A 17314-nucleotide genomic window follows, 5' to 3' on the forward strand; every position below is an offset into this window, starting at 1 on the left:
ATAGACTACAAATGGTTCAGAAGGCTGCTGCTCGTGTCCTTACTAGGACCAAACGAAGAGCGCACATCACACCTGTCTTGAGATCACTACACTGGCTCCCTGTCAGTTATAGAATAGACTTTAAGATCCTTTTACTAGTCTATAAATCACTCCACTGCGATGCGCCCAATTACATGGTGGACATGCTCATAAGATACACACCAGCTAGACCCCTAAGGTCTAGTGGCACGGAACTTCTAATAGTGCCAGAGGCTAGGACTAAGAGATCTGGAGGATCAACTTTTAGCATATATGCTCCTAGATTGTGGAACACCCTACCTGAGGGCCTGAGGTTGTCTAAAACACAGAAGACCTCAAAACCTACTTATTCAATGTCGCCTTTTGCTACTAAGGGAGACATTGGACATTATAGAACTAGGATCACTAGGCCATTACACCATACTCGTGTTTTGAGATTTGTGTTGACAGGAAAAAGGACCTGGGTGCTGATGAGGCACTGTCAGCTCCCAGTAGCACCTAGAGCAGTACTGGAACCGGTACCAGGATGTAGCTGGACCACCATCAGGTTGTATTGCTGTCATCTTTATTGTGTTGTTGCATCATAACTGCGCTTAAGGTTCTCTTTTGGCAGGACCTGTGCCCATGCTGGATGCAGAACGATGCAGATATAACACTAAATTTATGGACAGTGTGTACGCCAATAATATGCAAGGAACTTTTCCTGGATACATGGTGTACAGGTTCTTCGCCCTTGCTTGCTTTCTTTTGCGCCGGTGGTCCTTGGGCCTCCCCTTGGGGGCCCCCGGCTGCCCCGTGTGCTTGGTCTGTTCCACCGCCGGGGCACCTGCTTGGCCGTCCTTGTGCGGGGCCTTTTGTGGTCTGTGCTTGCTTGGCTGGGCTGGGTGTGCTGGTGGTGGGGCGGGCTGGGTGTGTGGGGCGGCGGGGGCTCCCCGGGGGGGGGAGGCAAACTGGTGAGTAGTCGCTCCGCTGGGTGCTGGTAGGCAAACTGGTGAGTAGTCGCTCTATGTGTAGAGGGCTGCAAGGGAATTTTCCTGGCTACAAAGTGTACAGGTTTTTACTTTTCCCTGCTTGCGGCTCTGTCAGTATTGATTGATTGATTGATTGATTGATTGATTGATTGACTGAGAATGTTCATTATGTGAAGCGCATTGAGTTGCTGCTGGACTGAAAAAATCAGGTGTAGTGCTGAGGCACAAATATGTACATTTCTAGCCTGCAAACTGCGACACTTCAAATGAATGTGCAATAACACTATGTGCAATATGACAACCCTAGTCGTCTATCTGTACAGTATAGTATAGTGGATAGTGTACATAGCCTTTATTTATGTAAACCAGCTCCTTCCCTTCTTGTGTTTTTTTTAGTTTTGTTTTTTTTCCTAGCACCAGGGGAGCCACCCCTCCTAAAATTCGTTGTTTGGTACCTGTACTATAGCAATGACAATAAAGACCATTCATTCATTCATTCATTCATTCATTCATCTTGTAAGAAATGCGCTATACAAATAACATTTGATTTGCTTTGATTTGAAATGTAAGTGTTAAAGCGGTAGAGAAAAACTTTTCTTAACCTGACGCCACAGGGGAGGTCTACGCATACAGAGATGCAATAGTCAGGGCCGGATATAAAAACAAACATGCAGTGGTATTCTTTACTGTCTATGTGTATCATAATCATCATTATTCTGCTCGTCAAACTTGCCTCTTGAGGCTGATGTTCTTCAGAAGATCACACACGTTTTTTATTTCATTTGAATTGTTTGTGCTTGCAAGTATTATTTCTTGTTGGGAAAAGCATGTCCTCTGAAGTACTGGTTCAATATCACAGTAAGAAACTGAGGTGCTGCAGTGGCAACATGGTCCAAGTCCAGCGTTTACCAACAGAGGGCAGACTAAGTTCAGATTGTGTTCAATGTCACTTGACACTTGGCCCCAGTGGTGATGATGTAAGGTTTAGAGGCACATGGATCTGTGTGTTGAGCCACACAAGTTTTACTCGACTCCACACCTTCCCTCACAGCTGCCATCCTCAGACAGCCTACATGCAGAGTGTGAGGAGTAATTCAGAGGCGAACACAGACAGTACCATTGATCTTGCATAAAGTCCTATTGACAAGCCCTAAGGGATAGCACATTTCTGTTCTCTTTTGAATGGAGACATCATAGGTCTCTCAAATATGCAATCAATGTACTCTATTTTAGTTTCAGTTTATTTGAGTGCAGGCACGTACACAGGTAGGGGTGAAAGGGGCAACGGCCCCTGCCCCTTTACCGTGCCACTCACTAAGTGCCCTCCTGGATGGTATTTATATATATGTATATATATATATATATACAGTACCAGTCAAAAGTGTGTGTCCAAACTTTTGACTGGTACTGTATCTATACACAGTGGGGGAAGTATTCGATCCCCTGCTGATTTTGAAAGGTTGCCCACTTACAAAGAAATGAACGGTCTATAATTGTAATGGTAGGTTTATTTTAACAGTGAAAGACTGAATATCAACCACATTATATAAAAGTTATAAATTGATTTGCATTTGATCGATGTGGAAACTTTGGGGTTGTTTCTCTGCTAAGGGTACAGGACGACTTCACCGCATCGAGGGGATGATGGACGGGGCCATGTACTGTGAAATCTTGGGCGAGAACCTCCTTCCCTCAGCCAGGACACTGAAAATGGGTCGTGGATGGGTCTTTCAGCATGACAATGACTCAAAACATACGGCCAATGCAACAAAGGAGTGGCTGAAGAAGATGCACATTAAGGTCTTGGAGTGGCCTAGCCAGTCTCCGGACTTTAATCCTATAGAAAATCTGTGGAGGGAGCTGAAGCTTTGAGTTGCCAAGCGACAGCCTCGAAACCTGAAGGATTTGGAGAGGATCTGCAAAGAGAACTGGACCAAAATCCTATCTGAGATCTGCGCAAACCTGGTGACCAACTACAAGAAACGTCTCACCTCCATGCTGGCCAACAAGGGTTTCTCCACCAAGTTCTAAAAATAAAAATAATAAAAAAATAAAATAATAAATAACTTTTATATAATGTGTTTTTCTGGATTTTTTTTGTTGATATTCAGTATCTCACTGTTAAAATAAACCTACCATTAAAATGATATACCGTTCATTTCTTTGTAAGTGGGCAAACTTACAAAATCGGCAGGGGATCAAATACTTATTTTTTACTTATATTTCCCCCACTGTATATAATAATAACTTTTATTTGTATAGCACTTTTCCTGCAAACGTTGCAGCTCAAAGTGCTTTATATATATATATATTTTAAAATATTGTCAGTGCAGCATAGGAGTTGTTGACCCCCCCCCCCCCCCCCCCCCCCTGTGTGCACAGTACACATCAATCAACGTCTCTGTAAATGTGGCAGATCTTCTCAGAAGGCTAGTCTAATTTGTATCTGTCATCCCTGTAGAAATCACTGCTTAAGGATGCCCTTGGAAAGTCTCAAAACACTTAAAAAACGTCATGTGAGGGTGTGTATACAATGCAGTTTGTGAAGAGTGACGGTGCAATTTGCTCAAGTCAAGCTCAAGGCTGAAAGATGAAAAAAAAAAAAAAATCCTGAAAAGATTCAGATCAGCTTGGCAACTTTGGTTCATTCAAACACCATGAGGCCTCTCCATTCAAGATTCAAGATTCAAGATTCAATATTCAAGATTGCTTTATTGTCTGTCACACAGTGACAGAAATTCTCCTTTGACAGGCAGAAGTGCAGTTCAAGAATACAGTTTCCACATTAAAAAAACACATAGACATAGGTCACATACATACAATAAAAACAGACAGACATAACAGTGCTTATAAAACACTGACATAGGACAGGTTCACTGGAATGAGGAATGGTGTCAAACACGTGTGTCTGGTGTCAGACAAATTCCATGCATTACACTGAGTCCGTCCTCCAATAAGATTAGATTAGATTAGATTAGATTCAACTTTATTGCGCCAACTGGGTGTTGAGGGCACCGCCCTGGACTGGCTCACCTCCTACCTCACCAACAGACACCAGTTCATCTCCCTCTCCGGTCACACCTCCTCCTCCTCCTCTGTCACACAGGGGGTCCCACAAGGCTCAGTCCTCGGCCCCCTGCTCTTCCTCTGCTACACACTCCCCCTCGGTCACATCATCCGCCAATTCAACCTGGACTTCCACTGCTACGCTGATGACACACAGATTTACATCACCACAAACTCCACCCAGAACCCACCCCTCACTCACATCGAAACCTGCATCTCCGCAATAAAAACCTGGCTCACACACAACTTCCTCAAACTGAACAGTGAAAAGACCGAAGTCATCCTCATCGGCACCAAATCCACCCTCAATAAAACCGGACCCATCACACTCACCATTGACGACACTACCATCACCCCCTCCCCCCTGGCTCGCAACCTCGGCTTCATCCTGGACCCCACCCTCTCATTCGATCCCCACGTCAGTTCCATTGTCAAGACATCCTACTTCCACCTCCGAAACATTGCAAAAATCAGACACTGCCTCTCCCCCCCCGCTGCTGAATCCCTCATCCACGCCTTCATCTCCTCCCGCCTCGACTACTGCAACTCCCTACTCACCGGCATCACCTCCCGCTCCCTCCACAGACTCCAGATGGTCCAAAACTCTGCTGCACGCCTCCTCTCAAACACCCGCTCCCGTGACCACATCACTCCTGTCCTCCACTCTCTCCACTGGCTCCCCATCAAAGAACGTATTCAATTCAAAGTCCTCATCCTCACATACAAAGCCCTCCATAGCCTGGCCCCCCCTTACCTGACTGACCTCCTTCTCCCCCACCGCCCTACCCGTACCCTCCGATCCTCATCCATTGTTCCCCTCACTGTCCCACCCTCAAAACTCAAAGGCTTCGGTCACCGTGCCTTTTCACGAGCCGCACCCCGCCTCTGGAACTCTCTCCCTCAACCACTCAGAGACTCACCCTCACTCCTCACTTTTAAATCCCACCTCAAAACCTACCTGTTCTCCCACGCCTACAGCCTCCCCTACCCCTAGCCATCTCCCCCATCCCTGCCACCCCCGCCCCCCCCCTGGACATGCATACAACCTTCCCCGTTCGTTAACTCTGTGTTCTATGTGCTCATGTTCTTGTTCTTCCCATATTGTCAGCGTCTTTGAGCCTCGGAAAAGCGCTATATAAATCCAATGAATTATTATTATTATTATTATTATTGTCAATAAACACACTCACTCACTCACTCTAGGCCCGATCACAATTCACCCCCAATTCATATTTCATTGAGGGCTAGGGAGAAGGGGGAGGGCTATCCACGGCTCCGTTTGGAGATTTTCGGGGACCACGTTTGATTCGGAGCCATAACCCTACCACCCAGGATGCATTGTGAATCATCTACAGAAATCAGATTTTGCTCTAGGCAATGCGGAAGACACTCACAAATGTAATTACGTTTTCTTTGTTACAGTTTTTCTCTATCGCTTTAACACGTTTTCTCTAAGCATAGCTCATTTCTCTCAACTCTTAACACAAATCCAAAAACTCACACGCAAAAACCAAAACTCCACAAATCTCTTGCAAAAGCAAACACTGCATTAAAAATAATGTTATGTCTTCTCAAAATGAAATGTTGTCGTCAAAACACACACCAAATGAATAGACACTTGTAACAACCAATTGAACACTGATGTGCACATTGGAAAACACTATGATCAGTGGAAAACATTACTATGATAAGATTATCAGTAGGACTTTTGCATTTTCAGTGTTACACTACATACATACAGTAGCCTGTTATAAACTGTTTGTCATGTTTTCATGCTCAAATATAAAACACACAAATACAAGAATAGAACAGTTTATTTTATTTTATTTGTTAAGTGTTCTTCATACAGAACAAACAACAGAAAAAATAAAATAAGCCTTCTGCATATACTCTACACAAAGGCCACAAGACCTTGTTGACATCAAAGGCAATGTTCTCCCTGGCCAAGCAGATGGGAAGGTATCACCTGGCATGACAAATCCAGCCCTGATATACTTCAGATACTGTATATTTCAACACAGGAGAGCTCACCTTTGGCCCTTTATTGCTAAAGCTATGATTGCTAATTCAAATGCAATAGGTGCCCATATGAGGAGTGTGATTGTGTGATTTAGTTTAGCATTCTGAATGGTAGTGTTTTCCATGTGAACACAAGAGATTTTATCAAGGAAGTGTGTGCCAAATGTAGAGAATTGTATTTAGTGTTTTGTTAACTGTGTGGTTTAGAGTGGCAAAATGAGTGATAAGCAAGAAATGTGTTTGTCATTGTGAAGAATTGGTGTGAGATAAAATACACCAGTTTCAGGTTTTGGTCATTGTGTTTGAGGTTCGGATGTTAGTGTTAAAGTGGTAGAGAAAAACTGTAATAAAGATTAGAAAAATTATGATAACCATCTTATTATCTTAGTTTAATGTAATTTCAATGCATTATAAACCTTTTCTTTATAACAAGCATAACAAAAAAATGCTATTATGCAGATGTGCTGTGCCTATGCCGTTCCACCGTAGTCCAGCGCGCTTCAGCCAAGTTTAGGATCCGAGGGTTTTGGTGCTCAGCAGTAGAGGACAATAATAGCAAAACTATTACCTGGGCACTTCCATTAGACTACCCAAAGCAAGACACCGGAGCACTCATATCTGCACGTTTGTCACCCTGTTCTTCTGCAACAAACGTGGAGGTTGTATGAGCGTCCCAGTCCAATGGAAGCGTTGGGATCGGGCCTATGTCTCTGTAGCAATGATTTGGAATCACGCTAGCCCTGACTGCAACTTCTAAGCTCAGATATAGCTCTCATATGTCATATCACAGGGATATCCTCTCGGTATAACACTTTACGTCTGTGGCGTCCATGCAGGACGTCACCAGTTCAGACCCCCGGCCGGTAACATCTATAGCAGTATCTGTTTGCAAACGGAGGGAGTTAGGGTTAGGGTTAGGAGAACCAAAAACAATTGAGTTGGATAATGAGTTACCTCACAGAGATAGTTAATGACTGCTGTGATTATTTGGTGCTAGGTGTATGCTGGTACAAGCCTTTGCCAACTTCGTTCTTGGGTGATTAGATAACATGTACCAGGCTTGGATAACCAAACCTGCAGCAAGCAGGCACTAGTGGTCTGTGTCAACATTCACTTCAAAACCAACCATCGTAGGACAGTATACAATGTTTATTATTTATGAATTAAGTTTATCTCACATTATTTTTCTTAAGTTAGAGTAATAACATGACATACAGTACCAGTCAATTTAATATAATTGATAAATACAACTTATAAGAGACTTCATTGAAGGTGATTACATAAGCAAGGAGCCAAGGACATAATCAGTCGGATGTTGCATAATAATAATAATAATAACTTTTTATTTGTATAGCACTTTTCCTGCAAACGCTGCAGCTCAAAGTGCTCCAATCATTATATAATCATAATAAAGTATTGAGTTAATTTAGGCAATATTAAAAAGATGGATTTTTTGTTTAGACTTGAACATATTTGCTGAGGTTGTATCCCTAATGCCTAACCCTAAAACTGGCAGTGCATTCCGCAATTTGGGTGCATAAAATGAGAATGCAGCCTCACCAAATCTCTTCTTTTGTAGGCCTACATGTGGTACACAGAGAAAACCAGCGTCATAAGACCTGAGAGCTCTATTGGGCTGATATGCTAGCAGAAGACCTGAGAGCTCTATTGGGCTGATATGCTAGCAAAAGGTCTTTCAGATGTTCTGGTGCTGTGCCAGTGAGAGCTTTATAAAAAAGCAGAAGGATCTTGAAATCTATTCTGAATTTAACAGGAAGCCAGTGTATAGTCTCTAAAATAGGAGTTATATGAGCTTGTCTGCTTGTTTTGGTTAAAACTCTCGCTGCAGCTGGCCAATAGCTTTCTTCGGAAGACCAGAAAGGAGACTGTTACAATAGTCCAAACGGGTAATAACAAAAGCATGGATTAACACTTCTGCATCAGCTTGCCAGAGAAAATGTCTAACTTTTGCAATATTCCATAGATGATAAAAAGCATTTCTAGTGATAGATTTGATGTGAGGCTCAAAGCGCAAGTCAACATCTATAATCACACCTAGATTCTTAGCGTCATGTTTGCAGTTTGAAAGCAAGGTTCCCATGGTATTCGACAATTTGTCTTTTTGTGGTTTATGGTTAATAATCACTGGTATCTTTCAGTCCGCACGTTAAAGAAGGACTATTTCATTCACATCACCTGACTGAGAGAGAGAGGCATGTCACATCTATGTGAACAGGAAATCTAATGGAAAAAGTTAGTAATTCTGACTTCTAGCCTTTATTAATAAAAATATCAATAGAAAAGATATAAACTACAAATGAATGTGATACAGAAGCGGTTGCCTGTCAGACAGGGTGTGTTCAAGATGTGGACAGATTCCTTATTGTAGTCCACAACTCCACACACCACTCATTACCGGGAGCAACTAACCTGAACCATAACCCTAACCCTATTACTCTTGAACAGCATCCCATTAACCCTAACCCTAACCCAGAGGTTCTCAACCCTCTCCTCTGGGACCCCCAGCCGCTCCACATATTTGATCTGTTCCACCACCAGCACACCTGATTCAACTGATCAAGTATAAAGCAATTATGGTTTGTACTTGATCAGTTGAATCAGGTGTGCTGGTGGTGGAACAGATCAAACATGTGGAGCGGCTGGGGGTCCCCGAGGAGAGGGTTGAGAACCACTGGGTTAGGGTTAGGGTTAGGGTTAGGCCCTATGAGCCAAACCGAGGGAACGGATTCACACATCAAATATTGTTTTTCTACCATGTGACCCCAGGGGGGCTCCATACTTAGCCTTTCCCCTCACTGGGAAGCATTCATTACGTTTCATATCCATGAATGGGACTTTCTCACTCATTGGCTGCTCCCACTCCTGAGAAGAGGATGGATGAAAATGTTATGGACCCCGTATAGTCACCTTCTCTGTGCAATCTCACGATAACATTAATTTATGATAACAATAATTTCATAATAAAACTATATGACATGAACCATTTCACGTGAATCCAAAAACAACAACACAGATTTATTACCTGGGAGTAGCAAAGAAATTACGTTTACAGCGGTCGGCTTTGAGTCGTTTTATCTATAAAACGCCTGGCTTTATAGCTTTGTAGTAAAGACTCAGACTCACACCTGTCAACCCATGTACGCAGCAGCCAGACTGAGCAATCTCAACGTGATGTTTATACTGCTATGAAATCGCATGTCTTACGCACACCTAGCTCGAAAAACTATTTGAATAAACGTTCAAATACTTTGAGTGCGTTTGCTTGATCCTGCCTCGAGTGCCCAATTGGTGGGCTTACACGAGCGCATCTAGACATGGAGAGATTCCCCAAGGTTGCCAAGATACCGAAATACCTTTGATCATTCATTCATTGATTCATCCATTCTTTGATCTGAAAAATGAGGGGCAGCTACCTGTGTTACCTGTGGGGTGTCTGATTTGATGTGATTTAACTTCATTTGGGATACAAAATGAAACATACATCAAAGATGCATCTGATCCTAGACGGTAGCAGATGAAAGCATTACAGAAAAACTTAATTCCAACGTAGTCAGCAGTGGTGAAACAAACAATAATGTACAACAGCAGACAAGACAGAGATTAAGTTGACTGAGATTAAGATTGTAGTTTACCTAATTGAAAGCATCCTTCATAGACCACCATAGACCACCATAGACCACCATAGACCACCATAGACTACCATAGACTACCATAGACCACCATAGACTACCATAGACCACCATAGACTACCATAGACCACCATAGACTACCATAGACCACCATAGACTACCATAGACCACCATAGACCACCATAGACCACCATAGACCACCATAGACTACCATAGACTACCATAGACCACCATAGACCACCATAGACTACCATAGACCACCATAGACCACCATAGACCACCATAGACCACCATAGACCACCATAGACTACCATAGACCACCATAGACCACCATAGACCACCATAGACCACCATAGACTACCATAGACCACCATAGACCACCATAGACTACCATAGACCACCATAGACCACCATAGACTACCATAGACCACCATAGACTACCATAGACTACCATAGACTACCATAGACCACCATAGACCACCATAGACCACCATCATACACACACTACTACGTCTTGAAATACCATCCTGTCCAAAATTCACATACAACATTAATATATCTAACTGACCTCTCCACCCACAAGAGAGAGAGAGAGAGAGAGAGAGAGAGAGAGAGAGAGAGAGAGAGAGAGAGAGAGAGAGAGAGAGAGAGAGAGAGAGAGAGAGAGAGAGAGAGAGAGAGAGAGAGCGAGAGAGAGAGAGAGCGAGCGAGAGAGAGAGAGCGAGAGGGGGCATTTAATGACATTTTCTCCCAATGACGTACATATGTACTGTACATAATTAGTATCAGCTCTTTTGTTAGTTGAGTAAATCTCCACTTTGGCTTGAGAGGAGTGACAGCAGACGTAGCTGGAGGGTTATTGATCTTAGGGTTATTGATCTTAGGGTTATTGATCTTGGTTATTGATCTTGCTAAACCATTGTTGCCTCACTGTCGTCACCCTGAGATCCTCCTCCCTCTCCCTCTGCTGCAGTAAAAATCTTCCAAAAACGTTTTCAGTGGTTTTCAGTACGCCCTCAACACCCCCTCACTGACTCACACTGCTGGCCTCGAAGCTTCAAACTGGGCTCTGTTAGACCCATAAACAGCAAGAACAAATGTGCTGGTGCCAATATATTTCTTTACCTATTCAATTGAATGATGGGGAAGTGTATCCAAACTTTTGACTGGTACTGTAAGACATGGTGGTCCGCCCACTAATAACACACACACACACACACACACACACACACACACACACACACACACACACACAATATGATAGTGTTGCACACATGCAAACCCACGTGTAAGCAAAGTGCACTAAACACTGATGTTCCAATTACTGTCCAACTACTGTACTCCTACTGTAGGCCTACCAGTCTCAGGAAGAAGGCATCCTTTGAACTTGATATCCTGGTTGCATCGTATTCAATAACTGGCTGTTATTGACTTCAATAAATTGGCTGTTAGATTTCAGAACCTGAACAATACTCGTTTCTCAGTGTTGATATAACAACATCAGAGGTGTCACAGGCAAGCTCCCTTTATGATTCATAATTTGACAGAGATTATTTGCTCAGTTTACAGCCTAGCCATGACGATACTGTATAGTGAGTTCAATAAGACCATAGGCTACAATAAGCAGAAGGTTAAACACGTGGAAATTAGCTACAGTATGAATCAGAATCACTTTTGGAATTGTAACCCCCCAATGTAATAAAAAAGTACACAAGAGTACCGTATTTTCCGCCCTATAAGGCGCACCGGGGTATAAGGCGCACCTTCAATGAATGGCCTATTTTAGAAATTTTTCCATATACAAGGCGCACCGGCTTATAAGGCGCACCGGCTTATAAGGCGCATAGAATAGATACCGCAGTCAAACGTTTGACTGGGGTTGCGTTACGCCCAAGCTCCACCTACTGCGTTGCGTCACCTCTCCATCGGTGTTGTGTCAACTTCCCGTTGTCCAAGCTCCACCTGAGCGTTGTCACCATCAACGTTCTACCTGCTCCACTGTCAAAAATATATATTTTTCCACCTCAAGTATCAGCCGTTCGTCATCCATTTTTGCAACAAGCGTCAAGGACCTGCGGTGATTCACAGCTGACTCGCGTGAATAGCAATTCGCAATAGCTGCAACCACGAGATATAGAGTAGTTAGCTACAAGCATTTTCAATCTGCTATTATCTCTATTAGTGGATTAACCGCTGTGGTGATTTAACAGCTGATAAAAATACATCAAGTAGACTACAAACAGAGCAAAACAACACCAGAAAACAACCAATAGGCTATACAATTATAACCAACAACCAATATGTGACAGCTCCTGGTGAAATGTGCAACGTACTTTTTCAGTTTTTACACATGCTTAAACTACAGATTGTAAGCTTTCAAATGATGTGTCATACATTCAAATCAGAGAAAGATTGAACACGACAGGCGTATTTGAATGTTGGTTCATCTCAAACACTGAATGGGAGAAAAGTTAATCTGACCAAACCACAACAAACGCTGCTAGCGGCTAACAGCTAACAAAACACATCGCTACGAAGGTCTAAACTGTATTTTAATAACATGACAACATACTGGGAGAACATCGACATGCTAAAAACACATAACTACACATAACTAGATGAACACACAGTTCTTGCTTTTGAACACGAGCTAAAACGAAAGTATGTTTACAAATCAACCCTCCCTTACCGGTAGCCTCCGGCAAACGAGAATAATGAATCCAATACACAAATGAGTGTTTTGGATTACACAAAAAAAAAGTGTTTAGTGATCGTTAAACTGTTGTTTATTATATCGAGTGGGTACTTTAAAACTTCAAGTTGAAAGCACCAAGAATCTCACTTTGTTCCCTCGGAAACTCTGTTTAGTCTTCTTTACACAGCTAGACGTTTATTGACAGACATGAACCAGTTGTTATCACACACTTAAAACAGGAACTAAAACTCAGTACCACCCACTTAACCCTCCGTACGGAACAATACTCCCAACTATTAGTTCCGGGGGTGAATTATGTTAACCCACCACAAGCATAGCATTCGCGGAGATTCCAAGATGGCGGCCGTCGTTTACTGATTACCGTAATGCTGCAAGCGGTGCGGCTTTGTAGTTTACCAGTCGTACTGAAACATTTTATTATTATTAAAAAAAAAATATTGGTCATGTAATTTTTACATTTTGATCCATATATAAGGCGCACCGGCTTATAAGGCGCACTGCCGTTTTTTTTTTTTTTTTGGACTTTTAAGTGCGCCTTATAGGGCGGAAAATACGGTACACTTTTTTTGGCTTTGGTTCCTCAACATTGGCATTGCAATGCTGTTGCAAAGTACAATAAGATGAAATGCAATATAGTACACTAGTTAAGTATTCAAGTAATGTACAAGTAATCCAGTATACAAATATGAAGATCTTTTATAAAAAATATTATGAAGAAGGTTTGGGGGTGTCTTTTGATTTTTTTCCAGTGCATTTCTCCGGGAGCCTGTAAGTAGCTGTTTGACAGCCTCTGGGTTTTAGCCTAGAGGCTTCGGTACCGTTTCCCCAATGGCAGTAGCTCCCTAATGACCCTGAGGGCGTTTCTGACACACCGGTCCTTGTAGGTGTCCTGGATGAAGGGAAGCTCACATCCACTGATCCTCTCAGTGACACTACCCTTTGGAGCGTTTTGTGATTTTGGCGCAGTGCAGTTCCTGAACCAGGCAGTGATGCATCCCGTCAGGATGCTCTCTGTTGTGCCTCTGAAGAAGGCCTCCTAGGATCTTAGGCCCTAAGCCCAGCTTTTTCAGCCACCTAAGGAAAAAGAGGCGACGTTGTGCTTTTTTTCACCACCTGGTTGGTATGCTCGTCCCAGGTGAGGTCGTCGGTGATGTGGACCCCCCAGGAACTTAATGCCGTTGACCCTCTCCAAAGCAGACCCATTGACGGTGATGGGATCTTCCTTGCCTCTTCTTCCTGAAGTCCACCAGCAGCTCCTTGGTCTTGAGAGCGAGGTTATTGTCCTGGCTGTACTGAGCCAGGCGGTCGACCTCGCTCCTATAGGCCCGTCTCATCGCCGTCTGTGATCAGATCCAATCACCGGATTAATTTTAATTAATTTTGCCATTTAGCAGACGCTTTTAATCCAAAGCGATTTACAATTACGAATTACAGGGACATTCCCCCTGGAGTAACTGAGGGCTAAGTGCCTTACTCAAGGGCACACTAGTAGTGGTATGGTTTCAGGCGGGATTTGAACTCACAACCTTCCGATCACAAGTCCATCTCACTATCCACTAGACCACCACTACCCCACCATTGGATCTAGGGTGAGTGGCAGCATTCTGCATAGCAGGACCTTAACGAGCTTCTCAAAGCATTCGCTCACTATGGGTGTGAGAGCAACAGGGCGCCAGTCGTTTTGGCATGTTACCTAGCACAGGTTCCTACCGTCTGCTCTTTGTACCGCACCTGGGTCCATACACCACACCATACACCACACCGTTACAGCTGTTGTTCAATCAACGCACACCCACGTGCAACCAACGTGCACACATCAACAACAGACAGGTAAAGCTTATTATGACTTTGGTCTATGACTATGGTCAGCGGGAATCGTTTTCTTTTTTCATTCTTTTATCACCTTTAATAAGTTTACAAAGTTTCTTTATCAATTTCTTTATCAGAAAAATAGCTAATTAAAGTAATCAATATCATTTGTTATGGCCACGTGTGCTGGGTGTGTCTATGAAAACATGTGCAGTTGCTTGTAGCACAGCAGTGATAACTAACCCTTAGGATAAATATAGCACCACGTAACAAGGAAGAGGACTTCCAGGAACAGGCCAGCCGCAATGATGAATAATTAATTAATAATAATAACACTCACAGGTGTTCATTCATTCACACAACAACAACAATTTAGTATCTATACACACTGTACTCCCATTCTGATAAAAGGGTTTTGGCATTGTAGTATATTTTGAACATGACTATCAATGCATATGCATATTCCATTTGAGGCCTAGGAGCTTTTTGAACCAGCCATAGTTAGTTAGGAGAGATTTCCACCATAGGTTGAGTCCCAGCCTATTGTGAAATTACTATGATATGAACAGAACATGTGGTTTAGATTTAGAAACTATAGAAAGACCCCCTAGAAAATTATATAAAACTGAATCTCGTGTAACATGGGCTGATAGAAGGCCAGGCTAGACCAATCAAATAAGAGATGTATGCAGCATCACATGAGACATAAAGCACTATAAGAGACAATGTTCTTAGTTCAGACGGCAGAATTTGGATCGTTAGCATTTGGATGGTTGGATAATGTAATGTTACTTGGTATCAATAAAGAGATTCAATTGTGTTCAATTAACATCGGACCTGGTTCAAGTATTTCTTCACCATTCATAATTAAGATGACCATTTTAAACAATAGCATGTCAAAGATAGTGAAGAGGAGTGGACCGAGTACAGAGCCCTGAGGAACACCATGGATGACTGGGACCGGGGGTGAGCTGGAACCATTGATGGTGACAAACTGTTTCCGGTTGGTGAGATATGACTGAAACCTGGAAAGGACCGTACCGGTGAGGCCTAGATGGTCAGATAGGCGGTTGAGGAGGATTGAGTGGGAGATGGTGTCGAAGGCTGCTGAAAGGTCAAGGAGGATGAGTAGGCTGATGCGGCAGGCGTCTGCAGCAATGAGGAGATCGTTGGTGACCTTGATGAGGGCGGTCTCTGTGCTGTGACGTGTTCTGAAGCCGGACTGAAGGATCTCAAAGAGCTCATGGTTGGACATCCATCTTTCCAGGATTTTGCTAAGAAAAGTAAGGTTGGAGATCGGCCGGTGGTTGTTATGATCATTGGGGTTCAGTCTGGTTTTTTGAGAATGGGGGTTACTGAGGCAGTTTTGAAGCAGTTTTGAGGTGCTGATGATATCAACACATAAGGGGGCAGAGGGTGGGTAGGCAGGCCTTGACTAGAGCAGTTGGCATGGGGTCCAGGGAGCAGGTGGAGGCCTTGGCCTTAGAGGCCAACTTAGCAACATGATGGGCAGGGGAGGGGGAGGGTCAGGTGCATGTGCATGTGCCAGGAGCTGCTGATGGATAGAGTCCACTTTACTCTGGAAAAAGTCCAGGAACTCAGAGCAGAGGTTAGAGGCACCTGCGGGTTGGGAGATGTCAGGTGGGGGGAGGAGGCAGTCGATGGTGGTGAACAGTAACCTGGGATGGTTTTGCTGGGAGCCGATGAGAGTTGAGTAGTACTGCACCTTGGCCTGGGAGAGGGCTTCACGGTAGGACTTCACATGTTCTTCATAGGCCAGAAGATGGATGGTGAGGCACCTCTGAGGCACCGCTGAGGCACCTCTGCTAGGTGATGATTCATTCATTGGACCAACGACCCACATCTACACCTAGTATTGAATAAGGGTGTGAACCTGTCTAGACCTGCCGATGTTGTCATCACCCGGAGATCCCTCTCCGCTCCCTCAGCAGTAAAAAGCTTCAGTTTATAGGTTCTATGATAGGATGCCACCCGTAAGTCTAATCAGGAAATATACAGTACCAGTCAAAAGTGTGGACACACTTGAATGGGAAAGTGTGTCCAAACCTTTGACTGGTACTGTAACTACCTAAGTATCTAGCAAGCCAACTATTGTTATCCATCATTTAGTGGGCTTACTAAATCCAATAGTTCTTAATATTACTTATATGTGGGCTTACTTCAGCAAATTCAACTAATGTTCTTCCTAATACTTTAACGTTATTAGTAGCCTTGTTTCAGCAAGTCCAACTATTGTTCTTCCTCATTAGTGGACTTGCTTCACAGAAATAATGTTCATACCTTTTTACTGTTTGTCCCTGTCTACCTCTAACTTTCTCTGTCTTCAACAACTTCTGTATAGAAATGACGTTTACTGTTGACTTGGTTAGGTTTAATTGACTTGTAGTAGATTGAAGACTCCCCTCTCTCTATTCCACTGAATTACCCCCAGGCTGTTTGCAATTCTGAGAGCCCCACAGCTTAGGTTTTTTTCAGAGTGGGGCAGTCCCACCCATATTTTCCATTTTATTGGATAGAGATAGTGAAGACAGACAGGAAAGTAAGGAGAAGAAGGGAGAGAGGGCATGTCAGCAGGGCATGGGCCAGATGCGAACCCATGCCGACATGGGCATATGTGTGCACTGTAGACCACGGTGCTAGACCACTGGACCACCCCATGCCACACAACTCAACATTTTTAATGGTCATAACATGTTGATCTTACAGTACTTGAAGATATCGAAAATAATTATCTCACTATGTAAAAAACTTCTTCCACTACCATACTTTTACCCAGCTGATCAAGCACACATTGCTACTGAAACGTCCCTTTCTAGTTTGAACTTAATATCCTAGTTGCATGGTATTCAATAATAATTGATTTCAAACCCTGAACAATACTCATGGTTAGTCATACCAACGTCATTTCCACGGAAACAGGAGAAACTATGGGCAATTAGGCTCGAGAACCGTAGATTAGTTAGTCATGTTAGTCGGTTAGTCATGGACACAGAATATCATCTTAGGTGTATTTGATTCTTTCAACCCCCACACATCCTGCGTAC

General features: G+C 43.3%; 1 protein-coding gene across 1 annotated transcript in view; it reads right to left on the reverse strand.

Moving 5' to 3' along the window:
- Nucleotides 1-15504, reverse strand: part of nmur3 (neuromedin U receptor 3) — a gene marked incomplete at both ends in the record, with an annotated part of 29709 nt that extends 14205 nt beyond the window's left edge. The window contains 3 exons of the mRNA XM_080547938.1: nt 13668-13780; nt 14151-14171; nt 15178-15504. Of these exons, the coding sequence (XP_080404064.1) occupies nt 13668-13780; nt 14151-14171; nt 15178-15504 (461 nt within the window). The remainder of the gene's footprint in view (nt 1-13667; nt 13781-14150; nt 14172-15177) is intronic.
- Nucleotides 15505-17314: the final 1810 nt, after the last annotated feature.

The sequence above is a fragment of the Nansenia antarctica genome (genome assembly GCF_963989245.1).
Source record: "Nansenia antarctica genome assembly, chromosome: 18".
In the NCBI taxonomy this organism is placed as follows: domain Eukaryota; kingdom Metazoa; phylum Chordata; class Actinopteri; order Argentiniformes; family Microstomatidae; genus Nansenia; species Nansenia antarctica.